Source organism: Bipolaris oryzae (genome assembly GCF_000523455.1).
Source record: "Bipolaris oryzae ATCC 44560 unplaced genomic scaffold scaffold_83, whole genome shotgun sequence".
In the NCBI taxonomy this organism is placed as follows: Eukaryota; Fungi; Ascomycota; class Dothideomycetes; order Pleosporales; family Pleosporaceae; genus Bipolaris; species Bipolaris oryzae.
The window spans coordinates 12,718-33,631 of record NW_006911359.1 but is presented as its reverse complement, the minus strand read 5'-3'; the positions used below and the strand labels follow the sequence as shown (position 1 = coordinate 33,631).

Below are 20,914 nucleotides of genomic sequence, written 5' to 3'. Positions count from 1 at the left end.
TGCGCGTTACCCTGCGGTCTCACTATACTGATCTGTCGCAAGCTAAATAGATTGCAGGGTTGGAGGGGCCTATAACCTTCCGTCTAGAGATGGTTAGTTACAATCACCGATAGTACTGTATATCCGCCATCCGAACCATGTCCGCGTGCTCATGTGCTCATCCTTGTCTCACGCAACCTGCGCCGTTGCAACGCAGGTACTTGGACATGCACTGTTGGTTAAAGGCCACATTGCCCAACCGGCGCCCACCGTATTAGCGAGCTTTTGGGGCTGACTCGGATACGGTAGTCCCGGTGGGCCTTGATACAATTATAACCTCTACTCGGGGTGCGCTGACTACGCCCACCACGCCTGGTGGCCTTGCGGCTCCTCGGAACCCGAGAATAGATCCCAGTAAATCATTAGGCCATCTCAAATGGGCACAGCTCCTCTTTGCTGCACTTGAAGCACTTAGCGACCAAAGCCTTGTCTTTTCTATGTAGTGAGCCTCAAATAAGCGTTCTCGCCAAATCTCAGCGGGTAGCGCAACTTGGTGCTCATGTTCCGACAGTGAAATACAACGAGAGAATACAAGGGCAGGTTTCGCACACAGTTCCAGATGTAAACCCCGTACGCCGATACTTTTTCCAAACATTCAGCATACCAGGTAGGGAAATTTGCCCTCAATATCCCCCCATCGTGCTCGTCGCCCAGACGTTCCCACGTAGCATACCGACTTTTTACCTCCCTCCTCTACCAGATCCTTGGACAGGTTGCCGTCCCAACGCCTGTAAGACCCCTGTACTAACGGTCATGGCCATTACCGAAATTTGGAAAGAATGATAACACATAGGTATTGCATGGCTGCACGCATGGGCCACGATTCTCTAGGACAAATTGCTGGTTTAGTCATGGTCAACAACCTCACATGACGGCCCAATCGTCAATCTCATCGCCAGTCTTGGGGTTAAACTCCTCGGCGAGAATCTGGTAACGAGAGCTGGGGTTCTTGCTCTCCCTAAGAGTCTCCGTGGGTCGGACTGGCTTTGCCGGCTGGGATGCCTTGACGGTGTTGATGTCATCACGCTCCTCGGCAAGTTCCTCGTTGACGGTCTTGCGCTTAGTCTTGCCTCCCTTGGGAACAGTGGTCCAGGCAGAGTCTTCCATGGCAAGTCTGAGCTGCTCTTCCTCAGAAGGCAGGCTGTTGTAAGGGCCAGAGGTAGTGTTCTTGCCGTTTGTAGGGGCAGGAGCAGTGGCAGCGGGAGCGGGAGTAGGAGCCTCAAAAGTGTCGAGGAGCTGACCAGTAGGGGCTGACTTGGGAGGCTGGACCGCGCCACGAGATGGGACCTCTGTCCAAGGGTTCGACGCAGGAGGCTTGCTCTGCTGACCGTTCTTGGCCGGCTCACCGCGAGCCTCACGGGCAGTACGGCGCTGCTTCTCCTCAAGAGCCTTGCGCTGCTTCTCTTCCTCCTCGCGCGCAGCCTTGGCCTCCTCAGCCTTCTTCCTGTTCTGACGTTGCTTCTTGGTCTCCTGCGCAACCTCGGCCTTTTGTGTCTGGGCCTTGACGGACTTGGCGGGCTTTTCGGAAGGCTTGATGCTCACTACCGAGGGAGAGACAGAGCGCTCGCCCAACATATCAGAGACGTCCTTGCCACTGGGTGCCTTGGCAATGGAGGCAGCAGGTGGAGCAACCTCCTCCTGTGCCACAGGAGCGGCCTTGGGAGCGGTCGCCTTGCCGCTGGTGTCCTGAGCAGGCTTGGCCGACTTGCGGGGAGCCTTGGCCTTGGGCTGCTTCTGCTTGGGCTTGGTCTCAGAGTCCCAGTTGACCGCCTCCTTCAACGAGTTGGTGGTGGACTTGCCCGTTGTTGACCGTCCTCGCGCAACGCCATCGTTGTTTTGGTGTGCATAGTACCAGTATGCGGCAGCGCCAATGGCCAGGAACATGGCCCAGCTCATCCATGTCTCCATGATGGGCTAAGTGTGGTGTACAATGCCTCGAAAGGAGTCGCCGCTAATGAATACGTGGCCGCTTTCCGTGAGGTGGACTGCTGGCAATTGTTAGGCGACAGATGACGTATGCGCGAATTGCGATACAATAGTTGAAGCAGGCGGCAGGGTAGGAACAAAGTGTGATTGAGAGGCAATGGAGCGAGGGAAGGGGGCGGAATGACGGTGATGGCCCAGCAAGGTTGAGCAAGCAGGAGTGAAAGACGAAAAGGGGCTTACCGGTGGTGAATTGCCTTTGTCTTAGGCTGGGCGTGGTAAGCTAGATGCCTGACACGTTGCACAGGCAAGCGACGCTCAGGTGTCGAGATGGTAGAGGGAAGAGGCCAGGTAAAGGTGTTGGACCACTTGGGAAGCGTGGAGTGCAGCCACCGAGTCGCGCACTCGCCGCTTGTGGACTGTGTAGGGTGCAAACAGGCCAAGGGAGGGACAATGGCGGCGGCAAGGCGTCTTGACTAAGAATGGATATGGGAGAGACGGGGACGAAGGAGGGAGTGAGGGTGCAGGGCGAAGGTGGCTTTCATGTGGTAGTCGTCGAGCTTGCGAGTACTCTCTCGATTGGGGGACGCGGCTAGGCAGGGGTCCGCCAACCCGCTGCCGCAGACCGCAGACCGCAGAGGCATGCCTTGTCCTTGACGGCAATGCCGAGCACAATGCGACCAGCTGCATTCATTGCCAGTGCATGCAGACCGAATGCACCTTGCCATTTCGCCGCCTTGTGCGCAGAAGCCAGCCGTTGCAAATTACTAATGCCACCATCTTGTTGCTTGCATCCCGTCCCGTCCTGTCCTGTCCTGTCCTGTTCTTGGGACTACCGAGTTACAACAGCGCCTTGAAAAGGACACGAAGCGTGATACTACCCTCGCTCTCTACTCGTCCCACTCGGCCACACCCCTGCTCCGATGTGCTGGCCGTGCGACTACTACCATCACCACACATGAGCCCTCTGTCACGTGCAATTATCCGAGGACACATACGCCTACCTCTCCTGCGCCCAACAAACAACAACCACATAAAACAAGCATATTCGTTATCATCGTATGACATGACCTTTGCCTTCAACTATGTACACCCAATCCATTCCCACGTGCAGCCCACATATGTACAACGCCGCTCCCGCTTAGTTTCGTTTTCCCAGGCCAGAAGATAAGAAGGGGAGAGGAAAACAAAACAACAACAACAACGCTGTCGCGCAAAAAAAAAAGTCTCTGAAAGAAAAAACATGACTTCCGTTCTTCTTCTCGAAAGGAAATCAACACCGCCTCTTCGCCTCAGCCGCCTCGCAAACATCTGCCCCCTTCCTTTTCCGACTCTCGCCATCGCTATGCAGACTTGAGCTTCGACTCATGGGCGGCGTTGCAACACCATGCGACAAGGGCACTTGCCTACAGTATTGCGACGGCGAGGTAGCAGTCTGATACATACTACCGCTTCGCTGCAGTGGCGGTGATGCCGTCTTTTGCTCCTCGGCAGCAACAGCTGCTGCCGCTGCTGCTTGTCTTTGTTGTAGTTGTTGATGAGCCTGTAGTGCCGCTGCCTGGTTTCGCTGCGCCATCTGCATCTGTCTTGCAATATCGCCTAACCCTGGCCCTACAATGTTCCGGTCCCCTAGTACCGTCGCACCGCAATTGACCGTGATGTTGATGTTAGGATACCTATGCACCCCCCTGACTTGGGTTCTTGTTGTGCGCTGCGCCTGCGCCGTTGCTAGTGGCACTGGGCTTGGAGGTGTAAGAGGTCGTGTGGCGTCGTCTACTGGTATTTTATCCCCACAGTTAAGCAAGCTCGTGATGAGGTTTGCTATCCGTACACTGTCCATTTGCGCAATAGATATGATGTTTCCGTGCCCGCGGATCTGTGTAGCGGCGTTGATGACAACCTCAGGCGTGTCATGGTCCGTTTCCCTGTCGTCCTCTTCTCCTTCAAAATGGAGGTACGGGCTTGATGCGCTCGATCTCGGCATGTTGGAATCCATGACTGTTTCGTAGGCTGGGGGTGCTGGCATTTGTTCCAATGATGATATCGAACTACTAGTATTGCTGAATTGAGATTGTGAAGTTTGTTGTAGTGCTGATACTTTTGCACTGTGCACGGCGGTATGATCAAAGGGCCCCATGGCCTATATGCACCCTCTTTTCCCAAATTCTCCCAAGTTGTTTGGCACGATGATGTGGGGTACCGTGATCGTGGAGTCGTGGCGTGATGTTGGTGTGATGGATTATCCGAAGATCATGCGAGTCGACTACCAGCACATAGTGGTTGAACGCTTTGCCGGAAAGTATTGCGCGACCACGAAATCTAAACGGTAGATTTGCCCCGGTAGATACCGTGATTTATTACACAAGCAGTGATCGGAGATGGCCGCTGGCCGTGCTCTCTCTACTATTTGCCTTGTTGGGAGGAACCCCTACGGAAAGTTAGCAATTGAGAAATGGCGTCTTCTAAACGAAGCAACATGTCACGTACGTACCGGAAAGGCAATTGTCTCAGTACTTAGTATTCCGACGCCGAGTTCTTCCTCCCTGGGATAACCCAAGATAGCGGCAGCAGGACACTACCCTAAATAACCCCCCAGCCAGCAGCTATTCAGCACCACCTGTAACAGGTAGCACAATAGCAAGGCCAAACAATCTCATGCATGTATTGCGCCACTGCATCATGCACAATAGCAAATGCAACGTCGGTCGCACACAGAGCGCACAAGGTGCAAGATGCGCCGGCCTTGCTATTGTGACCCTCGTCACTCAATAGCCTTGCACTAGGCAGCTTTCAGCACCTGCGCCACAACCATGGCATCGGGCATTGGATGGGTTTCATAAGCCATGAGCGAATAAAATACTATCACCCTACCAACACTCCTTACCGCATGCTGATCCGCATCCATTCCGGGGGGGGGGGGGCTTGACACTGGAGAAGGAGTCACAAATGGAGGGTCTGTGGTGTGGCACTATGTAACAGTGTGGACGATGTTTTCAGACAAGTGTTTGGTGGTGTTGGACATGAGACCTTTCTTGGGACTGTACCATTCGCTCCTTCTCCATGCAGCAGCCAGCTATTCCCGGAACGTCCGTCTATCTCGCGCCCTGCCAGTCGTCCTCCCGTCGTCTCTCGTCTCTCGTCATTCTGGCATTGTTCATCTTTCCCAAGACAATGGTACAGGTATCCACTGCTATCATCACTTACGGGACTTATCGGTTGATCATTACTACATACGATACTAAAGGCGTGTAGTCCCTGGATGGCGATGATGATCGTAGAGATCTCCTCTCGCCCTTGGCTCAACTTGTGCCTCTTAAGGATACTTGGGGTGCATCGCTGGGTTCTCGAGATCATGGTCATTGGTATAGTGCCTGTTTTCTCGGCCGACACTACGAGACCCTTCTGATATCACCACTCTTCTTCGGATCAAATCAACCATGTCTTGCTTCTTTGTCTCTCATTGTTTCATGCTTGGCGTCATGCAGTTGTTGCAGGCTTGCAGCACCATTACCGTTTCATGTAATCTGGCAAAGTGAATAGGAAAGATGAAGGGGTCAAAGACTGGTACATGTAAACAATAATCTTGCCCCTCGCCTAAAGATCTCATGCTAGTGATTCTCAAGTAGATGTAGGCGGTATTGATTCATCAGGTCGAACAGTGACTCGCTCAAAGACATACCCTATGTGCGGCCTTTGACTGACTCCACCTGCCATGACTATGTTTTGCCAAATTCTGTGACTGAATAAACTCAAAGAGATTCGTGTTAATCTCATAACTGATCACAAGATCAGTTGGTTAGAAGCACAGAAAGTCGCCACACGTGTGTGTTTGGAGTATGGACTGCGAAATGTATGCTGCAGGCATGCGGCATAGTGCATACGCATCCTACGGTGCATGTAGACGACAACCAAATATCGAGGAGGGTGGCTTCTGGACAACATAATAGACGTAGCGCGACCAAAACGGAAACAATAATAAGAATGCAAATAATTCTGCCATATCCCACATCTACAAAGCGCAGCTCTTGCTGTAACCTATACTTCCAACTATGTAGACAGCCTTTACTGTAAAAAGAGAGACGACGCCATACGCTGTAGGCTATAACAGATCTCGCTAAACCATTCGTCTCAAAGGCAAACAAAAGCTGCCTGTGCTCCGTGGCAACGAAACAGCTTGGCCCTTCGCATCCTTGACCCCAAGTCTCCGTGCCCAGACACACCCAAACCAGCCCAACAGCCTCTATTGTTGGCATTGATAAAATTTCCGTTGGTGTTATACAAAGTGTACCGTTATGACAGACACACCCGCCCAAGACGCCACGCTGCAAGAAAACAATGCGACTAAGTTTCAAAATGTGGGAATCAGTGTTGAAGAAAACGGGGCTCAGCGACCAAAGTAGAGCACGCCACAACAAGGCAAAAGCTCCATCAGCTTACCACGGTCGGCCAAGAAAACGTTTTCTTACTATAGACCTAGGCCCCGCATCATCGTTGTGGCCTATACTGGGGTATCTCGTGCGTTGGCCTTTCATGGTAGAAAAGATTCTCAGACCAAGGTGGCAGTTTCTTGTCACGTTCGTAAAGGTACCCGCAGTTATTGCACAGGCTGCGCGGTCCTTTTGGACCATCTCGAACAGCCCAGACCGCAGTTCCCCAAACCCAGCAGTGTGAACATCTCCACGTTTGCCTCTCCCTGTACCGTAAACGTTAGCAAAAAAAAAACAAGAACCTCCTTGTAGCTGAATTGTGAATACGTACCCCTCTTGCAGCCCGCCGTCCTGCCCACCATAGCCGGATCCGCCTCCTCCAGCGCCAGGTGTGCCGCGCCCGACAGGGCTCAAACTCCTGAATCTTCTCTTCTTCTTGCTACGCTCACCACGGCCCATGTTTTCTTGTCCTTCGATGTTGTTGAAGAACTCATTGGCTGGAGTGCCCGTCATATTTGATGTTGACGAAAAGCGCGCAGTTTCTCGCCGTAATCGGCGAATTTGCCTCTCGCGGTCGCCTTCACGCTTTTCGATTTCTTCGGGCGACAAAATCTCAACCTTTGGCTCCCACTCGTCACAGAGATGTTCTTGATCGTATCTCCACCCTGCGCCAATCGTGGGCTCCACAGCGTCATTGTCAATTTCTCCGTCACCCACTAGTCCGCCGTTTTCACACGCCTCCTTTTTGAGCCGCAGGACAGCTTCATAGATACTATGCGTCATAGCATTCACCCATTCACCTGAAAGTCCAAGATCGGCACACGTCGTCTTGGCAAACATTTCTGCAAAACCTGGGGGGTGTAGCAATGACCACTCAAATTTGTCCGTGTATAACCGGTTCATGAGGTTGATGTTCAGTGTGACGATGCATCGGTACGTGTCATCCGGGTTGTGGAGTTCTTCCGAAGGCAGGGCCGTAGCTTTTGCACTGATGCCATTTGGTATACCTGCTGGTGTTTGCACACCTTCTGCTTGAGATGCGCCGTTTGTCATTGGTGTAGATGCACCATTCGTGGCTGGGACTACGGGAGTAGAAGTACCATCGCGAGATGACGAAGGCAGCGCAGGTTTGGCACCGGTTCCCTGTACAGCAGGCGAGTTTGCGGAATGGAAGAGAGGATGAAGCGCAACGCCAGCATACTCCTCCAACTGCTGTCGGATTTGATTGGCAATTTGAGATATTATCAAGGGTTTCCGCTCATTTGGAAGATCCAGTTCATCCACAAACTGCTTTGCAAATTGATCAGGTGTCGTCAGAGCCTCGTGTAGGTTCCACAAAAACGAGTCCTTGAGTCTGTATGCAGGGGTGACGTCAGGCTGTTTGTACGCGGGCAGGTTCTCGTTGATGCCGAACTCGCGAGCATTCGAGGGTGTGGGTAGCGGCGCATCGGGGCGGAAAGCCTGAATGTCCATGTCTATACGAATGGGGATCAGTGTCACTGGTAGGACGGACTGCGTCAGGACTTGCTTCTCAGTTCTGCTACATGTTAGTTTTCCAACGATCTCTTTAACCCACAGCCAAGCCCTGCCACTATGCCACTCACAATGTTCGCTTTGGCCTGCCCATCCAGTCTCTCCAAATTCCTTGCAGGTCGATTGGTGCCGTAAGTTCCTCGCCCAAAGCAGCGATTTGCGCTGAGTGATCAGCGTTTAGCGGGTCGGCCTTTTGTACACTGCGGAGACCTGTTGCTCGTCGCGGGCGGTCGCTATCCTCAAAGTCGTCATCGTCGTAGGCATCTTCCGCGTAGCTGAGAACGGCAGTTCCACGTTTCGTCACGCGCGGTGCAGGAAGCGTATTCGAGGGCGGGACAATGGGCGATATGAGCGAGTTTCCGTGGCTGCGCAGTCGTGGCGCATAGCTGGACATGAAGGCCTGGGGCGGCGCCGTCTTTCCCGTGCTTGTAAACATGGCTGTTGATGCGCGCGATGGGTCGTGTAGGGAATCTGAGGAAGCTCAACAGAGCTCGCGAACACCGGACGCGTCGCAACGTATGGGAGAGCACAATCTGCGCACGAAGCCACGCAGGGTATGTCGGGTTGACTCTGTAGCACGACCCTCCTTCACTATGCCAGATTGTGCAAATCTGTTCAAATTGTGAATCCTCTTGCGCGTACCTGGCAGGCGTTGGGATGCTTTCGCGATTGCGCTGCAGCTAGATGTGCCAAGACACACTAGTCTTTATCTGCACTAGGCCTTCCTCCCTTCACTTCTTCAATGGAACGACCCGCTATACATTTACCTTTCATGGCGGCAGAGGATGAATAAGTTTAGACTTTTGCTCACAAGATAAATTATGGTAGAATGCTGCTGATCTCAAGTCTCAGATACGAAACATACAATGTTGCTTTTTCGACCCCGTCGATATATCTAACTCAGATACCCATCAGTATTGCAAGACTTATCACATCCGATCCACTCCATACTTCACAAATCCCGAGATATGATGAAGAATATTCCACCGTATCCTTCCCTTCATTGGGCTTGGTCATTTCTTTTGACGCTACTGTCTTATTCTCAAATCTCTCGACCACCACCTCTCTATGCTTTTCCCGTCATGTGCACGACGAATCGTTTCAAAATCATTCAACATGGCATATGACCAGCTTCTCCTATTATGCCTGGAAGTTCCAGATGATTTCCACGTCGACAAGTCCCGCAAGGTTTCGAATTCACTGGCCGGTGACATTCAACACATTCGTCACTCTCGCATTCACCTTCACCTTCACAATCGACAGCCGCCAGTCCCTTGACATGTCTCATTGTGAAGCTATTGTGAGATCACGCAACCACTGTCGCTATTGTTCTTTGGTTCCACAACAATCTCCTCACATTCAGCGCAATAATTACATAAAGACTGCTGATATTTTTCCTTGTCCCGCCACACCAAACGCACCAACTACTTCTCCAACTTGCTGATCACCAAGCTTCAAAGCACTCCTTTCCCCACATAACAACACAAATTTTCTAGCAGGTCTGTTAACTCAACATGCCTACCAAGAAGACCACTCTTCTCGCTACCGCGGCCCTGGCGGCCCTGGCGCCTCTCTCCAGTGCCCACATGATCATGGCGAACCCGGTTCCCTTTAACGCCCCGAGTAACTCGCCCCTCGCCCCAGATGGTTCCGACTTCCCTTGCAAGGGCCCTGCTAGCGGCTCAGCTCAAGTTAATGAATGGCCCGTTGGCTCAACCCAATCCCTCTCCTTCTCGGGCACTGCCGTCCACGGTGGTGGCAGCTGCCAGATGAGCGTAACCACCGACAAAACACCCACCAAAGATTCCAAGTGGAAAGTCATCTATAGTATCGAAGGTGGATGCCCTGCAAACGTAAAGGGCAACCTGGATCTGAACAGCGGCAGCTACAACGGCAGTTTCCCCTTTACCGTCCCTCAGGATCTTCCCACTGGAGACTTTACTGTAGCCTGGACATGGTTCAATAAGATTGGCAACCGCGAAATGTACATGAACTGCGCGTCTGTCTCAGTCACTGGCGGTGCAGATGATGCATCGGGCCTAGATGCGCTTCCTGACATGGCGATTGCGAACGTCAACGTCCCAGGCTCGTGTGGTACGACGAAAGAGGGGGCCGACTATACATTTTCGAATCCAGGCGCGTTTGGTACGACGGCTGGTGAAGGTCCGTTTATGGATCTTTGCGCGGGTACGCCTTCGCAGCCTGGAATGGGTCGTGGTGGTAGTGGCTCTGATGGTGCCGCCGGGGCTTCTCTACAGGCTCCAGCAGCATCAGATGCTGGATCCGCGATGCCTTCGACCTTCCGTACTGTCAAGACTCTCACCGCACCTATGCCTCCTGTACCCACCAATCCAGGCGGTGTCATGGCTCCTTCCGCTTGTAGTGCCGCCCCAGCTCCTAAGCCCACGCCCGCTCAACCTTCTCAAGGTCCCGGTATCGCTCATCCCACTGCTGCCCCAGCCCCAGCACCAGCTCCGAGCCCCGTTACACCTCGTCCATCAACTGGACTAGCCCCGGGCTCTGGATCTTCTACCGGCACTCCTTGCTCCACTGACGGCCAACTCGTCTGCTCACCCGACGGCACTCAATATGGTCTTTGTAACTTTGGAAAGGCTGTCATGATGCCTGTGGCTGGAGGAACGAAGTGTGTGAATGGAGCCATCGCAAAACGTGACGATTACACGCACCGAAACCAGCGCACTGCTATCTAGACCGAGTATTCGAGTGGACATGGGCGGTAGTTGTAGACTATTCGGCGTTTCCGGTTTGATATAGTGGAATTGGAAAAAGCAGGAACTTGCAGCTGGGCTCTAGTTACCTGGGTACCATACGATTCTTTTCCTATTTCCTATTGAGCATGCTGAATATGATGTATCAATTCCAATAGAAAATTAGAAAAAATCGATTGAATGTCATTGTCGTCATCTCATGAGTCTAAAAGTAACACTAGCGTGACTGTCACATGAACTATCTATCTCTACTTCTATCTCATCCACCATCTTAGCCTCTGTCCCACCCTACTACTAACCAAGACATATCCCAGAACCCCTGCCAATACACTGTACAAAACCCATTGCGGAATACGTATATCTCCATCTCCTCCCTTGTACCCCCTCGCTTTCTCAACATACGCTTCCTTCCTTCTCACAATTTCCTGCTCCTCTTCCCTCTCCTCCTCCTTCTTCCTCCTAACCTCCTTCAAATACGCCTTAATAAGCGGATCCTCGTCGTCCCTCAAATCCACAAACGCCCTATCTTCCCTTCCCTGGTCAAGCGGACACGCAACATTGAGTCCGCCGACCACCCCCTCCCTCCCTACTTTCCTCTTCCTCTCCACCGACCCATCATCGGGCAACCACTCCTCAAGCACCTGCATCGGCAACGACCGAAAAACAAGACACATCCACAACTCGAGCACATTCATCAGCAACGCCATGTCATCCGTGCCCGGCCCACTATTCACACCAGGTAGAAAAATGACGGCGCCAAGTACATTGTACACGCTCTCCTGCAGCGCAAAGTAGTGCAGCGAGCTATGATCTCTTCTGTATCTGAAATTCAGATGCTGCGCCACGCGAGCCCGCAGATTGTGGCTCTGCCCAACGTAGATGCGCAGTCGCTTGTCGAGGCCCAGGATGCCGTCGAGGTAGATGGCGCGGCCGGAGTAGCGCAGGTCCCCTGAGAGCGGCTTTAGGGCATCGAGAGACCAGCGGTGGGAGAGAAAATTCCAGGTTTGGGGAAGAACGAGGGTATGGCAGAAGGCCAGGAGTTGGGCGTGGCCGTTGCGTTGGATCCAGGGGCCGTAGGTGGTGTTGTAGTGGGGGTGAGATTGGAGTTGAGTAAGAACATGATTGAGGATGCCTCTTGCCTCGGTTTGGGCTGGCGTGAGCTTGTTGATGTTGTTGTCGCTGGAGACATTCGATTGTTTATTTTGGCTTTGTGTTGTTGCCATGTTGGACTACCTATTGATGTTGCATCGCCTGTGCGGCCCGCGGTGTTGTTCGGGAATACCCAAGAAATCGCTACCTGCTGAGTTCTTTTTGTCCAACCAGATTGTAATGAGAAATTCCGAAGTTTGATGTTTGTATACAACCAAGCTGAGGCTGAGGCTGTTGGCGCCTAGTGGTAGTGTAGACCGTATTAGGCAAATACTCAAGAGGCGTCGAATGTAGCGATCCTGACCCGTCGTGTTCAGGCACGCATACGTGGGGCTTGGCGCATCTCTATGGCCTTGATAACCCTTCTCAAATTACTGTGACTATATGAAATATGCATGCCATTTTTCTGCCATTCTTAGATTTAGTGTGCCGCAGAGTGATAAGGTCGGTATCTTGACTTGCTATTGCTGTGATGAGAGAGTGTACATCAGTACGGCCTAGAGTTTGTCTCGGCTACTACTTGGTATTGCCTTACTAGGTCAAGGAATGATAAGATGAGGATGTGAAGGGCAGATTCCAACACAGGACATATTGATAAGTTTTTATCGAGCTGAGCTCGCACTTCTAGTAGTAGAGTGTGGCTTATAGGACGTGGATCGAAGAGATACATTTGTTAGGACGGGGGTTTGCAGTAGTTTTACAATATGAAAGTTATGCTTCAATTTCGTACGGCGTAATAGTACCAAGCTGACACTTCTAGTCATATTTAGGCTATAATGATGGAAATCATTGATACAGAATAAGCAGTATGTTGATCAACGTCGTTAGTGTATGAGTAATCGCTCCGATTTTACCCATTTAATTCGCAAAGCACGGAACACAATGGTGATCTGCTAGGAGAAGCCAACAAAACCACCATTGACTAGAGGCTATATATCAGGTTGATTGGTGAAATGAGGGTAATCAAGCCGTACGATAACAACCGCGTATCATTTGAATAAAATTCTCCTTAGTTATCTTCCCCACCTCCGTCCAGAGCTAATTGTCAGTCTCAATCATATAAATCTCTCCCCATGTCTTTCCAAAAACATTACATCTTCACCGAAACATCAATCTTCCAATAACAAACCCTTCTACCCAAGCGCTATCTTCCTACATCCCATCAACCCAACATGAAGAGCCTTTCCACCCTCATCATTCTTCTCACTGTCAGCGCAGTATCTGCCAGAACCTGTCTCGGCGGCGCCATGGCATGCCATTGTACGTTCTCTACTGCATAGTATATATATATATATATACATATCAGTCCCTATACTGATTGCATCAAAGATGGAGTGCAATCCTGCCTGAAATCATGCTACCATGGCTGCGATTGCGACGACATACGCAGCTTCGACGGAACAGAATATGGCCTGACTCGTAGGGAGTGCACCGTATTGATTAATCCTGAAGTTGGTGGGGATTGCTAGGTTAGCATTATAGAGTAGCTGCGAAGTACCTAAAGGAGGTTCATGATTGAACTGCGTAGGTAGTACACAGAGGTTATAGAGTGTACGGACGCGTGCCCGAGAAGTCTCTACCCATATTAACGACTAGGGGGTAAATTAATAGCGATGCTCCAATTGCGGAAAGTTTTTTCGGTATGCTTTAAATCTTATTCTCCTAGTCTTTCGCACTTCCTACCCTCTTGGTACTCACTGTCGCCTTCTAAACCTAATGATCGCCTGGACTTGAAATAGTATGCGTTCAGCCCATGCTTGAATCTTCTCTTGAAGTAGGTCTTTCCAGCAATATTCAAAGTTATATGAAGACAACTTGTGGCAATTTCACGAGGCGGCATAGTGCAGTGTTAAAGATGGATAGCGGTTGAAGGAGATAGCCACGTTAGCTCGGAGAAGCTTCCGGATTTCGATTGTAGTAAACACCCTTATTCGCCAAGGTGGGGAAGGACCTTTAACTCTGTTGTATGTTTCTGGATTTTTCGACTTTCTTCTTGCAGCTTTTTTTTGTGAACTTGACATGTGTTACGTAGCATGCTCAATCGTACGCACCATGCTACAGGCAGTAGTGGTAATAAGCGACCTTTGTGTATGCCTACGTCACAATGGCAAATGGGCATTCCTCATGTATAATTACACTCGACTGTCTAACTGAATTTGAATGTACTACGGGGTCTAGCTCTCCTTTTGTACGGCAGTTCACTCCTCAATTGTCTTGACGCACTCCCATCCACCACTGAGCCGTTCCTTCCAGAGACTGACCCTGTTGTCGCCAGTGCTCACGGCCAATGCGTTGCCACTCAAGCTCCAGCTGACGCGCCAGGCGGCGGCATCAACATCCAGCTTAGTGCGCTTCCACTCGCCTCGCAAATCCGAAGAGGTCCAGATGACGACAGTTTTATCCTGAGAGGCAGAGGCAATGTATGACTTTGACAGAACAGTGGGTGACCAGGCTACGTCGCGCACCCAGTCCAGGTGACCGCCAGGGAGTATCTGCAGGTTTTGCCAGCTGCCGCTGTCGGGACTGAATTCCCAAATCTTGACCTGGCAGTCACTTCCACCAGTTACCAGCCGCCTGGCAGCCACTTGGTTGCCGCCAGCACTGACGGCTTGTCCAGGCGCAATAGCAGGAGCCCATGATACGCTGTTGACACCACTTCCATGAGCCTGGAAAAGCTGATGTGTCCAGTTGTTATCCTTGAATTCGAGTACGGAGACGTTGCCGTCGGTGGAAGCACATGCGAGTAGGCAGCCTGCCTCGTGGGGTGCCCATGCGACAAGGTTGACCGAGGCCGTGTGAAGAGCGACCTCGTAGATCTTCTGCCAGCTGTTGGACTGCTCGCGCCAGATGAGGACCTTGCCGTCGTATGAGGAGGAGGCGAGGATGTTGCCGTACTTGGGGTGTGCCCATGCGACACTCCATACAGCACCTTCGTGTCTGTCAATGAGTTAGCGGTGAATTGTGACTTGGTTGCGCAGTCCTGGCTGGCTATGACGTACCCTCTGAGCGTCTCTACCAACGTGTGCTTGTCGCCTTCGACCTCGAAGATCTTGATTGTCTTGTCTGACGAACAAGTCGCTAATCGTCGGCCGTAATAGTCCAGAACAGCATCATGCTATAACTTGTTAGCAGCCACCCCGAACATGCTGGTATTGTAATTGAGATGGCCATTGCGCCAGCAAGAGCGCCGCGGCGGGGAAAACAGATGGGCAAGCGGGCATATATGCAAACATACTATCATGTCATCGTGGCCTGAGTTGGCTATAACGTTGGCCTATGTTGCGACAATGGCAGGTTAGCGGCTTGGGTTGGTTGCGTGTTTGGCGGGGGGAGGGTGTGCGTACCATTTTTTTTTGCTCTAAGCCGGTTGCGGGAGAGACGGATCGGTGTAGTGTGGAGGGAGAGGGAGGGTCAGAGTGCTCGAGGATTAGAGTGCGCAGGCAGCAGAACGGCGCGTCCAGACGTGTCCACAGCTTCAAAGTGTAAGTAGACGCTGCTGTGGCCTCAGTGCAGGGGTGCGCTGATGAGATTAGATTAGATTAGATTAGACCAGCCCGACGCGCTAGCAACAACGCCCATAGCCCGCGTCACATGCAACCACTACCTACCTACGAGCATTCAATTCGCAGCGTATATCATGGCGTACTCATCCCCGCGCCATTCACAGCAATTCTATCAATACGACGCATCGACGCCCCCGCCCCCGCCGCCCAAGCCAGGACGTGCGAGTGGAACAGCAACGCCATCTCAAGGCCCTCCGCTGCCGCCCCCACCAGGCCAGGCATCATCATCTGGGGACCTCCAACAGTATTCGCAGACACAGTATCAACAAAATCATGGACACCAAGTGCCCGACCAACTAGCAGTGGCAGGACCAGAGGACGGCTGGCTGCCGGATGTGCTCAAAGACAAATCGTACGTCGGCTCTTGCATGTCGACAAGGCCTCTCTGCTAAGGTGCGGGTTAGGACCAAGGATCTGCATCATGTGCTGCAGACACCAGAACTACAGCATGCGATAATTCACAATCCCGAAACAAGACATGGCTCACTACCTGCATCGACGGCACCTTTGCAAACATTGCTAGCACAGAACATAGGACTTGCCGAATCACTCAAGCAGCTTGAAGCACACGTGCGGCACCAGCGCGATGACGTACAGTCACGTCTGCTAGCGATGCGTGCTCTGGAGCGTCAGTGGAGAGCAAAGCAGAGCGAGCAAGACGAAGCACTGCGGGAGTTCAGCCCGCCCGCGCTATATCAGCGATTGAGCGCGGCAGTAGGCGAGCAAGAAGCCCTGTGCCGAGGACTCGAGGAGAGCTTCCTGGATGGCGAAGGATTTGGCGGCGGAGAGGCGGTAGCCAGTGAGCGCGAAGTAAGCGACTTTGTGCGGCGATTGAGAGAAGGGCGTAGGATTGCCTATCTCCGTGCGGAGCGAAAAGAGCGCTGGGATGAGGGCCGGGTTGGAGGATGGCGATGAAGGAAGGGGTGTGGGTTCTCGGCATGAAGCGCGGCGGCGGGGCTCTTCGTATCGGAGCATTTAGCATGTCGTTGTGTGCATACTTACTGTGTACGAGTGAGATGGGCGGCCCCTAGTGTCAGATAAGGGCCACGGGCAAGGGGATGAAAATAGCACTGGGGAAGGGGAGAGGGGAGAGGGGAGAGGGGTATTTGCATAATGGCAGCATGAGAATTATGCAGGTCAGGGTCAAAGGTCAATTGCCGTGAGAGTGTGTGTGCGGGAGTCCGTGTGGGAAATGCGACTAGAATTACTACTATTTTGCCTGATGGCGTGGGCGAGGGAGGAGGTGGCGGCGGCAGAGGAGGAGGAGGACGGGGATGGGGATGATGGGTTTGGCCAGCAGGATTAGATTGCGCTTCAGGGGTCATGTTCATGTCGTCGGGGTCGTGGTGCGATGCGGCGGCGACGACGAGCACAGCCCACCGTTCGCGGGTGGTGGTGGAGGTGGTGCAAAGCTTGGCGCCGCCTGCCCCATTCGGGTGGTCGAGGAAATTACGTGCGCGAGCCCGATACGCAATGGCTGGCCCTTGGTCAATGCAAGCCACCCGTTGCGGGCGGGCGTGGTCATGGTGGTGTGCCCCAGAATAGTAAGTACACAGTACACAGTAGGTGGGTGGTGTGCTCTCTACTTATCTGTCGCTTCACTAGGCGTACTGTGTACACTCCAGCAATGCAGCCGAGACCCGACTCGACTCCAAGGGGCAGGCCGTTCGTCTGAGGGCCTTGCGGAGCGTTTCACGGCCTCATCCTTTGACGTCCAGCACCCCCGCCACCGCTCATGTCAAGCCCGAGCCGGAGCGCGCGACACATGCCAGACTCTTCAGACTCATGCCGACTGTCCATTTGCATGCCGGCAGCCGACTACTAGAGTAGCGCATCGCTCCCCAGTGCCAGCAACCCACAAGCACACCACGCCCGGCCAGGACACCCTTACTGTCTATGTCGAGCATCCCGACTGCGCCAGGCACCATCGCCAATTGGCCGGATAAAAAAAAAGGCGTGTACCTGCAGATCCGAGCGCAGCCCCCCGGTTGCCCCCTGGCACGGCACACATTCTCGACTCAGGCAGCGCGAACTGCCCATGACAGGCCAGGTCCGCCAGCACAAGCGCTGCCCTCCAGCCAATTCGCGCGCGGTGATCTGCCCAGACGACGCTCCCCAAGCGCCGCGTCTGGCCATTCCTGGCCCTAATCCTGCTAGTAAACTCTCCTTTTGCCAGCAACCGTCTTTGGCGACACCCTCGACCTTCATCAAGCTCCCCATTTGTGCAAGGTCATGTACCTACATATCCGTGTCGCGGGGGAATAACACGACAATATGCAAACCGTCCAAGCGTCCAGCGCCGACACGCGCCCTCTGCCAGCCTCGCCGCCACGCCAAAAGGGCTCCTCCCTCGCCTCGATTGCCATTTCGTCTTTTGCTGCCTTTCGATCTCAGGCTCCCCAACCTGCTCCTCCTCCTCCTGCTCCTCCTGCTCCTCTCGGCCTCCAGTCGCCGCCCGTCCGCAGGAAGCCCCTGCCTGCAGACTCGCCCATTGTAGGCCGCTTTCTTGTCGATCAGTTGAATAGGCCAATTGCTACTATTGCCGCACCATCGCTTAATAGCAGCCTCGCGCCGCCTGTCACTGACGAAGACCTCTTCGTCCCTCGCAATCTTGACGAGTAAGCTCTCCCGCCGCCGACCTGCGCCTTCCCTGCCCTAGCTAACACGTCTCCAAGCAACCCGCATGGACGGACCCCTCTGACGGGAACTACGCCGCAGCCTGCATCCACGTCCCCTAAAAACTTCCCTGTGACAGCTTCCCTGCCAGAACCAAGGCATGACCGACCAGCCAGCAGCATACATCCCCAGCAGCAAAGCAGGTCAGAGGCCCTGAAGGCATTTGGCATCAGCGGAATACACGCCCGCTCTCCTACCATGCCTAATATGCCATTGTACAACAACACCACCAACGCACAACGACCACAACCAAAGTTAGATATAGACGGCGCTACAGACGACTTCATGGACACCTACTCCTACAGTCCAGAAGGAGACTCACGATCAAAGCAAAACAACAAGCCCAAATCCCCGGGAGGAGGAGGTTTCACCTCTTTCTTCGGCTGGAACTCCCGCGGTCAAAACGGCCCCGAGTCTGCGGGTACTGGCTATTCCGAACACTCTCCAAGCCTAGACTCCCCACGCTTCAGCAGGTCTAATAAGGCCAAGCCTATCGGCCTAGATATACCAGCTGCCAACTCTATGGGTTCATACTTCAACGTCCCCGGAACCCCACTTTTATCTTCGTCGCCACAGATGAATGCTCACGTCGAGGAGCTGGAGCGCGAGCTCCGCGAAATCAGCTCCGAGCTCGCTGCCTCGATTCAAAGAGAGATGGAACTCGAGGATGAGGTGGAGCGGTGGAAAGCCGAAAGCTCCACTGGCATCTCAGATAACAGACGTACCAGTGACTACTACTCAGACTCCGGCACCAGCTCTGTTCGATTCCCCATTACCGATCCAGAATCCAAGCTTGAGGAGCTGGACACGCAACGGAGAAAAGCCGAGCAAGAGCGCGCTTCTCTCAAAGTACGCATGGCAGAGCGTTTACAAGAAGAACTTCGTCGACGCCGAGATCTCGAAGAGCAAGTGCAACAGCTTGAAGACCAGGTCAGCAACAAGTCAAGAGTAGGCTCGGTAGTCGAAGCACCACAGGTCAAAGAGCTAGCACTCTCTCTCGAAGATGCCAAAAGGCGTCTGGCTGAGGAGCGGCAGGTAAAGGAGAACTTTGAAGATCTCCTGACAGCCCTCCGCGAAGAACTGGAGAAGCACCGCAACGAGGCTGACAACTTGCGCGACGAAGTCGTTCCACAGCTCAGGGCTCGACTAGAAGTCTTGGAGGCAGATGCCGCCGATACTGAAAAACTCGTCTACGAGTCCAGCCGCATGCAGCAAGAGATCAAACAATTACGAAGCGAAAACGAATCGCTTGCCAAAGCCCGAAAGCAGCAGCTTTTGCAACAGCAGGGACAACCCGTCCAATTCGAATCAATTGCCGAGGAAGCAGACATCACGCCTCTGTCCAATATGCGCGTTGGTCTGACACGGTCAAACTCACTCGCTCGTAGTTCCGCTGGTCTCAATTCCAAGAGGGGTTCACTGTCGCGGTCCAACTCTGTCAAGGATAGATCAGGTGACATGTCTCCTGTAGGTGCGCCGGCAGTCAGCAACCCAATGAAAGAGCTTGAGGAGCAGCGAGATGCGCTACACAAAGCATTGAAACACCTACTTCAACGGCAGGAGATGCAGCAGAGAGAGTTCCAGCGCCGTATTAGGGAGGTAGAGGCCGAAAGAGACGCTGCTCTAAATCTCACTCCCCGACGAACTGCGTTCCACAGGGAGGTCACGGGATTGCGAAGAGAGGTCGATTCTCTTCGACGCCGTGCAGACGAAGCACTCGAGCAGAAATGGCAGTGTGAAAAGGGCTTGGGTGGATTGCGAATGGATCTGGATCGTGCTCAGCAAGAAACCAGCTCGCTTCGTGATCTTCTCCGAGAACACGATATCACGATACCTGAAATCCGCATCGAGAATGAACCCATGGCTCTGGACAAGGCTTACAACGAGCTGCGAACTACGCACGCACTGTCTCTTGCTCGCGTGAAACAGCTAGAAACAAGTGACGCAGACTCGCTTGGAGCGGCTAGCGCTGAAACAGAGAGAACGCTGGACCTGCTCAAGCAGAGCATCTCTGATGCCGAGGCCGAACGTGATTACGCCCAACAAGAAGCTGAGCAGTACCGCCAGCAAGCTCGTGCCCTCCAACAATCCGAGATTGAACACCTTGGCAAAGAGCAGCAGCTCAGCAGGGAGCTGTTTGCTGCGGCTACCCGAATGGATGAACTCTCCAACAAGATTCAAAACCAGCTGACTGCCAACAACGCTCTGCGAGGACGTCTCACCGAGGCTATCATCCGCGGAGAACAAGAGCAGCAAAAGTCTACCGATCAAATTGTCCAGCTTGAGAAGAGGCTCAAGGCGGCAGAGGACAAGGTCATGCTTGCTCAACAGTCGTCGGAAGAGGCAATTGCCCGTCACGAAGGCGAGGTGCAAGCTCTCAAGGAGGGCCACACCAACCACCTGCGCCGCGTCAAGTCTGGACTGCTCAGTCCCTCTGCCTTTTCTCCCAAGTTGCCAACCTCTCCAGTCTTTGCCCAAAAGTCCCCCCGCCTAACGGTAACCACGAGCGGACCGGCCATGACGTTCGCCGAGGCCACTAAGACTGAGATGCTCGAGAAGCGCGTAGAGGAGCTCGAGAAGGCTCTCCGTGATGCTGATCACGAAATGGAAGAAGTCGTCGGCCGCATGAACCTCGCCCAGATGGAGGTGGCCGACCTGCAGTTTGAGAGGTATGTCTTTTGCATATGAATCAGTTCATGATTGTCACTAACATTAGAATAGGGACGAGGCCATGAGGCAAACCAGAGGACTTCAAGCTGAAATTCTTGCCGAGCGCGAAAAGGTCAAGGCCTTGATGGCCACGACTGCATAAGCTGCGTTAACGAGATTGCGACACTTGCCTACCACGTAATGTTTTTTCTACCAACCGCCTACC

At 53.1% G+C, this 20,914-nt stretch overlaps 10 protein-coding genes across 10 annotated transcripts; 5 read left to right on the top strand and 5 right to left on the bottom strand.

Moving 5' to 3' along the window:
* Positions 1 to 903: 903 nt before the first annotated feature.
* Positions 904 to 1,947, bottom strand: COCMIDRAFT_97851 (uncharacterized protein; the record flags this gene model as incomplete). The annotated part of the gene is made up of 1 exon (XM_007690706.1): positions 904 to 1,947. The coding sequence occupies one exon, from the start codon at positions 1,945 to 1,947 to the stop codon at positions 904 to 906; it is 1,044 nt and encodes a 347-aa protein (XP_007688896.1).
* A 1,288-nt stretch (positions 1,948 to 3,235) lies between these two features.
* Positions 3,236 to 3,946, bottom strand: COCMIDRAFT_6096 (uncharacterized protein; the record flags this gene model as incomplete). The annotated part of the gene is made up of 1 exon (XM_007690675.1): positions 3,236 to 3,946. One exon carries the CDS (start codon positions 3,944 to 3,946, stop codon positions 3,236 to 3,238), a length of 711 nt encoding a protein of 236 aa, XP_007688865.1.
* Positions 3,947 to 5,799: 1,853 nt separating this feature from the next.
* On the top strand, positions 5,800 to 6,033 carry COCMIDRAFT_97799 (uncharacterized protein; the record flags this gene model as incomplete). Its single annotated transcript, XM_007690705.1, has 1 exon — positions 5,800 to 6,033. A coding segment is annotated over one exon (234 nt), but the record flags the coding sequence as incomplete, so codon positions are not given.
* A 414-nt stretch (positions 6,034 to 6,447) lies between these two features.
* Positions 6,448 to 8,358, bottom strand: COCMIDRAFT_97763 (uncharacterized protein; the record flags this gene model as incomplete). The annotated part of the gene is made up of 3 exons (XM_007690704.1): positions 6,448 to 6,655; positions 6,721 to 7,926; positions 7,994 to 8,358. 3 exons carry the CDS (start codon positions 8,356 to 8,358, stop codon positions 6,448 to 6,450), a joined length of 1,779 nt encoding a protein of 592 aa, XP_007688894.1.
* Positions 8,359 to 9,484: 1,126 nt separating this feature from the next.
* Positions 9,485 to 10,633, top strand: COCMIDRAFT_48854 (lytic polysaccharide monooxygenase; the record flags this gene model as incomplete). The annotated part of the gene is made up of 1 exon (XM_007690703.2): positions 9,485 to 10,633. A coding segment is annotated over one exon (1,149 nt), but the record flags the coding sequence as incomplete, so codon positions are not given.
* Positions 10,634 to 10,905: 272 nt separating this feature from the next.
* Positions 10,906 to 11,874, bottom strand: COCMIDRAFT_97771 (uncharacterized protein; the record flags this gene model as incomplete). Its single annotated transcript, XM_007690702.1, has 1 exon — positions 10,906 to 11,874. One exon carries the CDS (start codon positions 11,872 to 11,874, stop codon positions 10,906 to 10,908), a length of 969 nt encoding a protein of 322 aa, XP_007688892.1.
* Positions 11,875 to 13,998: 2,124 nt separating this feature from the next.
* On the bottom strand, positions 13,999 to 15,147 carry COCMIDRAFT_37574 (uncharacterized protein; the record flags this gene model as incomplete). Its single annotated transcript, XM_007690690.1, has 4 exons — positions 13,999 to 14,737; positions 14,800 to 14,915; positions 15,036 to 15,074; positions 15,145 to 15,147. The coding sequence occupies 4 exons, from the start codon at positions 15,145 to 15,147 to the stop codon at positions 13,999 to 14,001; spliced, it is 897 nt and encodes a 298-aa protein (XP_007688880.1).
* Positions 15,148 to 15,437: 290 nt separating this feature from the next.
* Positions 15,438 to 16,278, top strand: COCMIDRAFT_97806 (uncharacterized protein; the record flags this gene model as incomplete). The annotated part of the gene is made up of 2 exons (XM_007690701.1): positions 15,438 to 15,715; positions 15,768 to 16,278. The coding sequence occupies 2 exons, from the start codon at positions 15,438 to 15,440 to the stop codon at positions 16,276 to 16,278; spliced, it is 789 nt and encodes a 262-aa protein (XP_007688891.1).
* A 368-nt stretch (positions 16,279 to 16,646) lies between these two features.
* COCMIDRAFT_27097 (uncharacterized protein) lies at positions 16,647 to 17,309 on the top strand (the record flags this gene model as incomplete). The annotated part of the gene is made up of 2 exons (XM_007690685.1): positions 16,647 to 16,907; positions 16,989 to 17,309. The coding sequence occupies 2 exons, from the start codon at positions 16,647 to 16,649 to the stop codon at positions 17,307 to 17,309; spliced, it is 582 nt and encodes a 193-aa protein (XP_007688875.1).
* Positions 17,310 to 17,637: 328 nt separating this feature from the next.
* Positions 17,638 to 20,851, top strand: COCMIDRAFT_27096 (uncharacterized protein; the record flags this gene model as incomplete). The annotated part of the gene is made up of 3 exons (XM_007690684.1): positions 17,638 to 17,981; positions 18,039 to 20,708; positions 20,761 to 20,851. The coding sequence occupies 3 exons, from the start codon at positions 17,638 to 17,640 to the stop codon at positions 20,849 to 20,851; spliced, it is 3,105 nt and encodes a 1,034-aa protein (XP_007688874.1).
* Between the last annotated feature and the right edge of the window lie 63 nt (positions 20,852 to 20,914).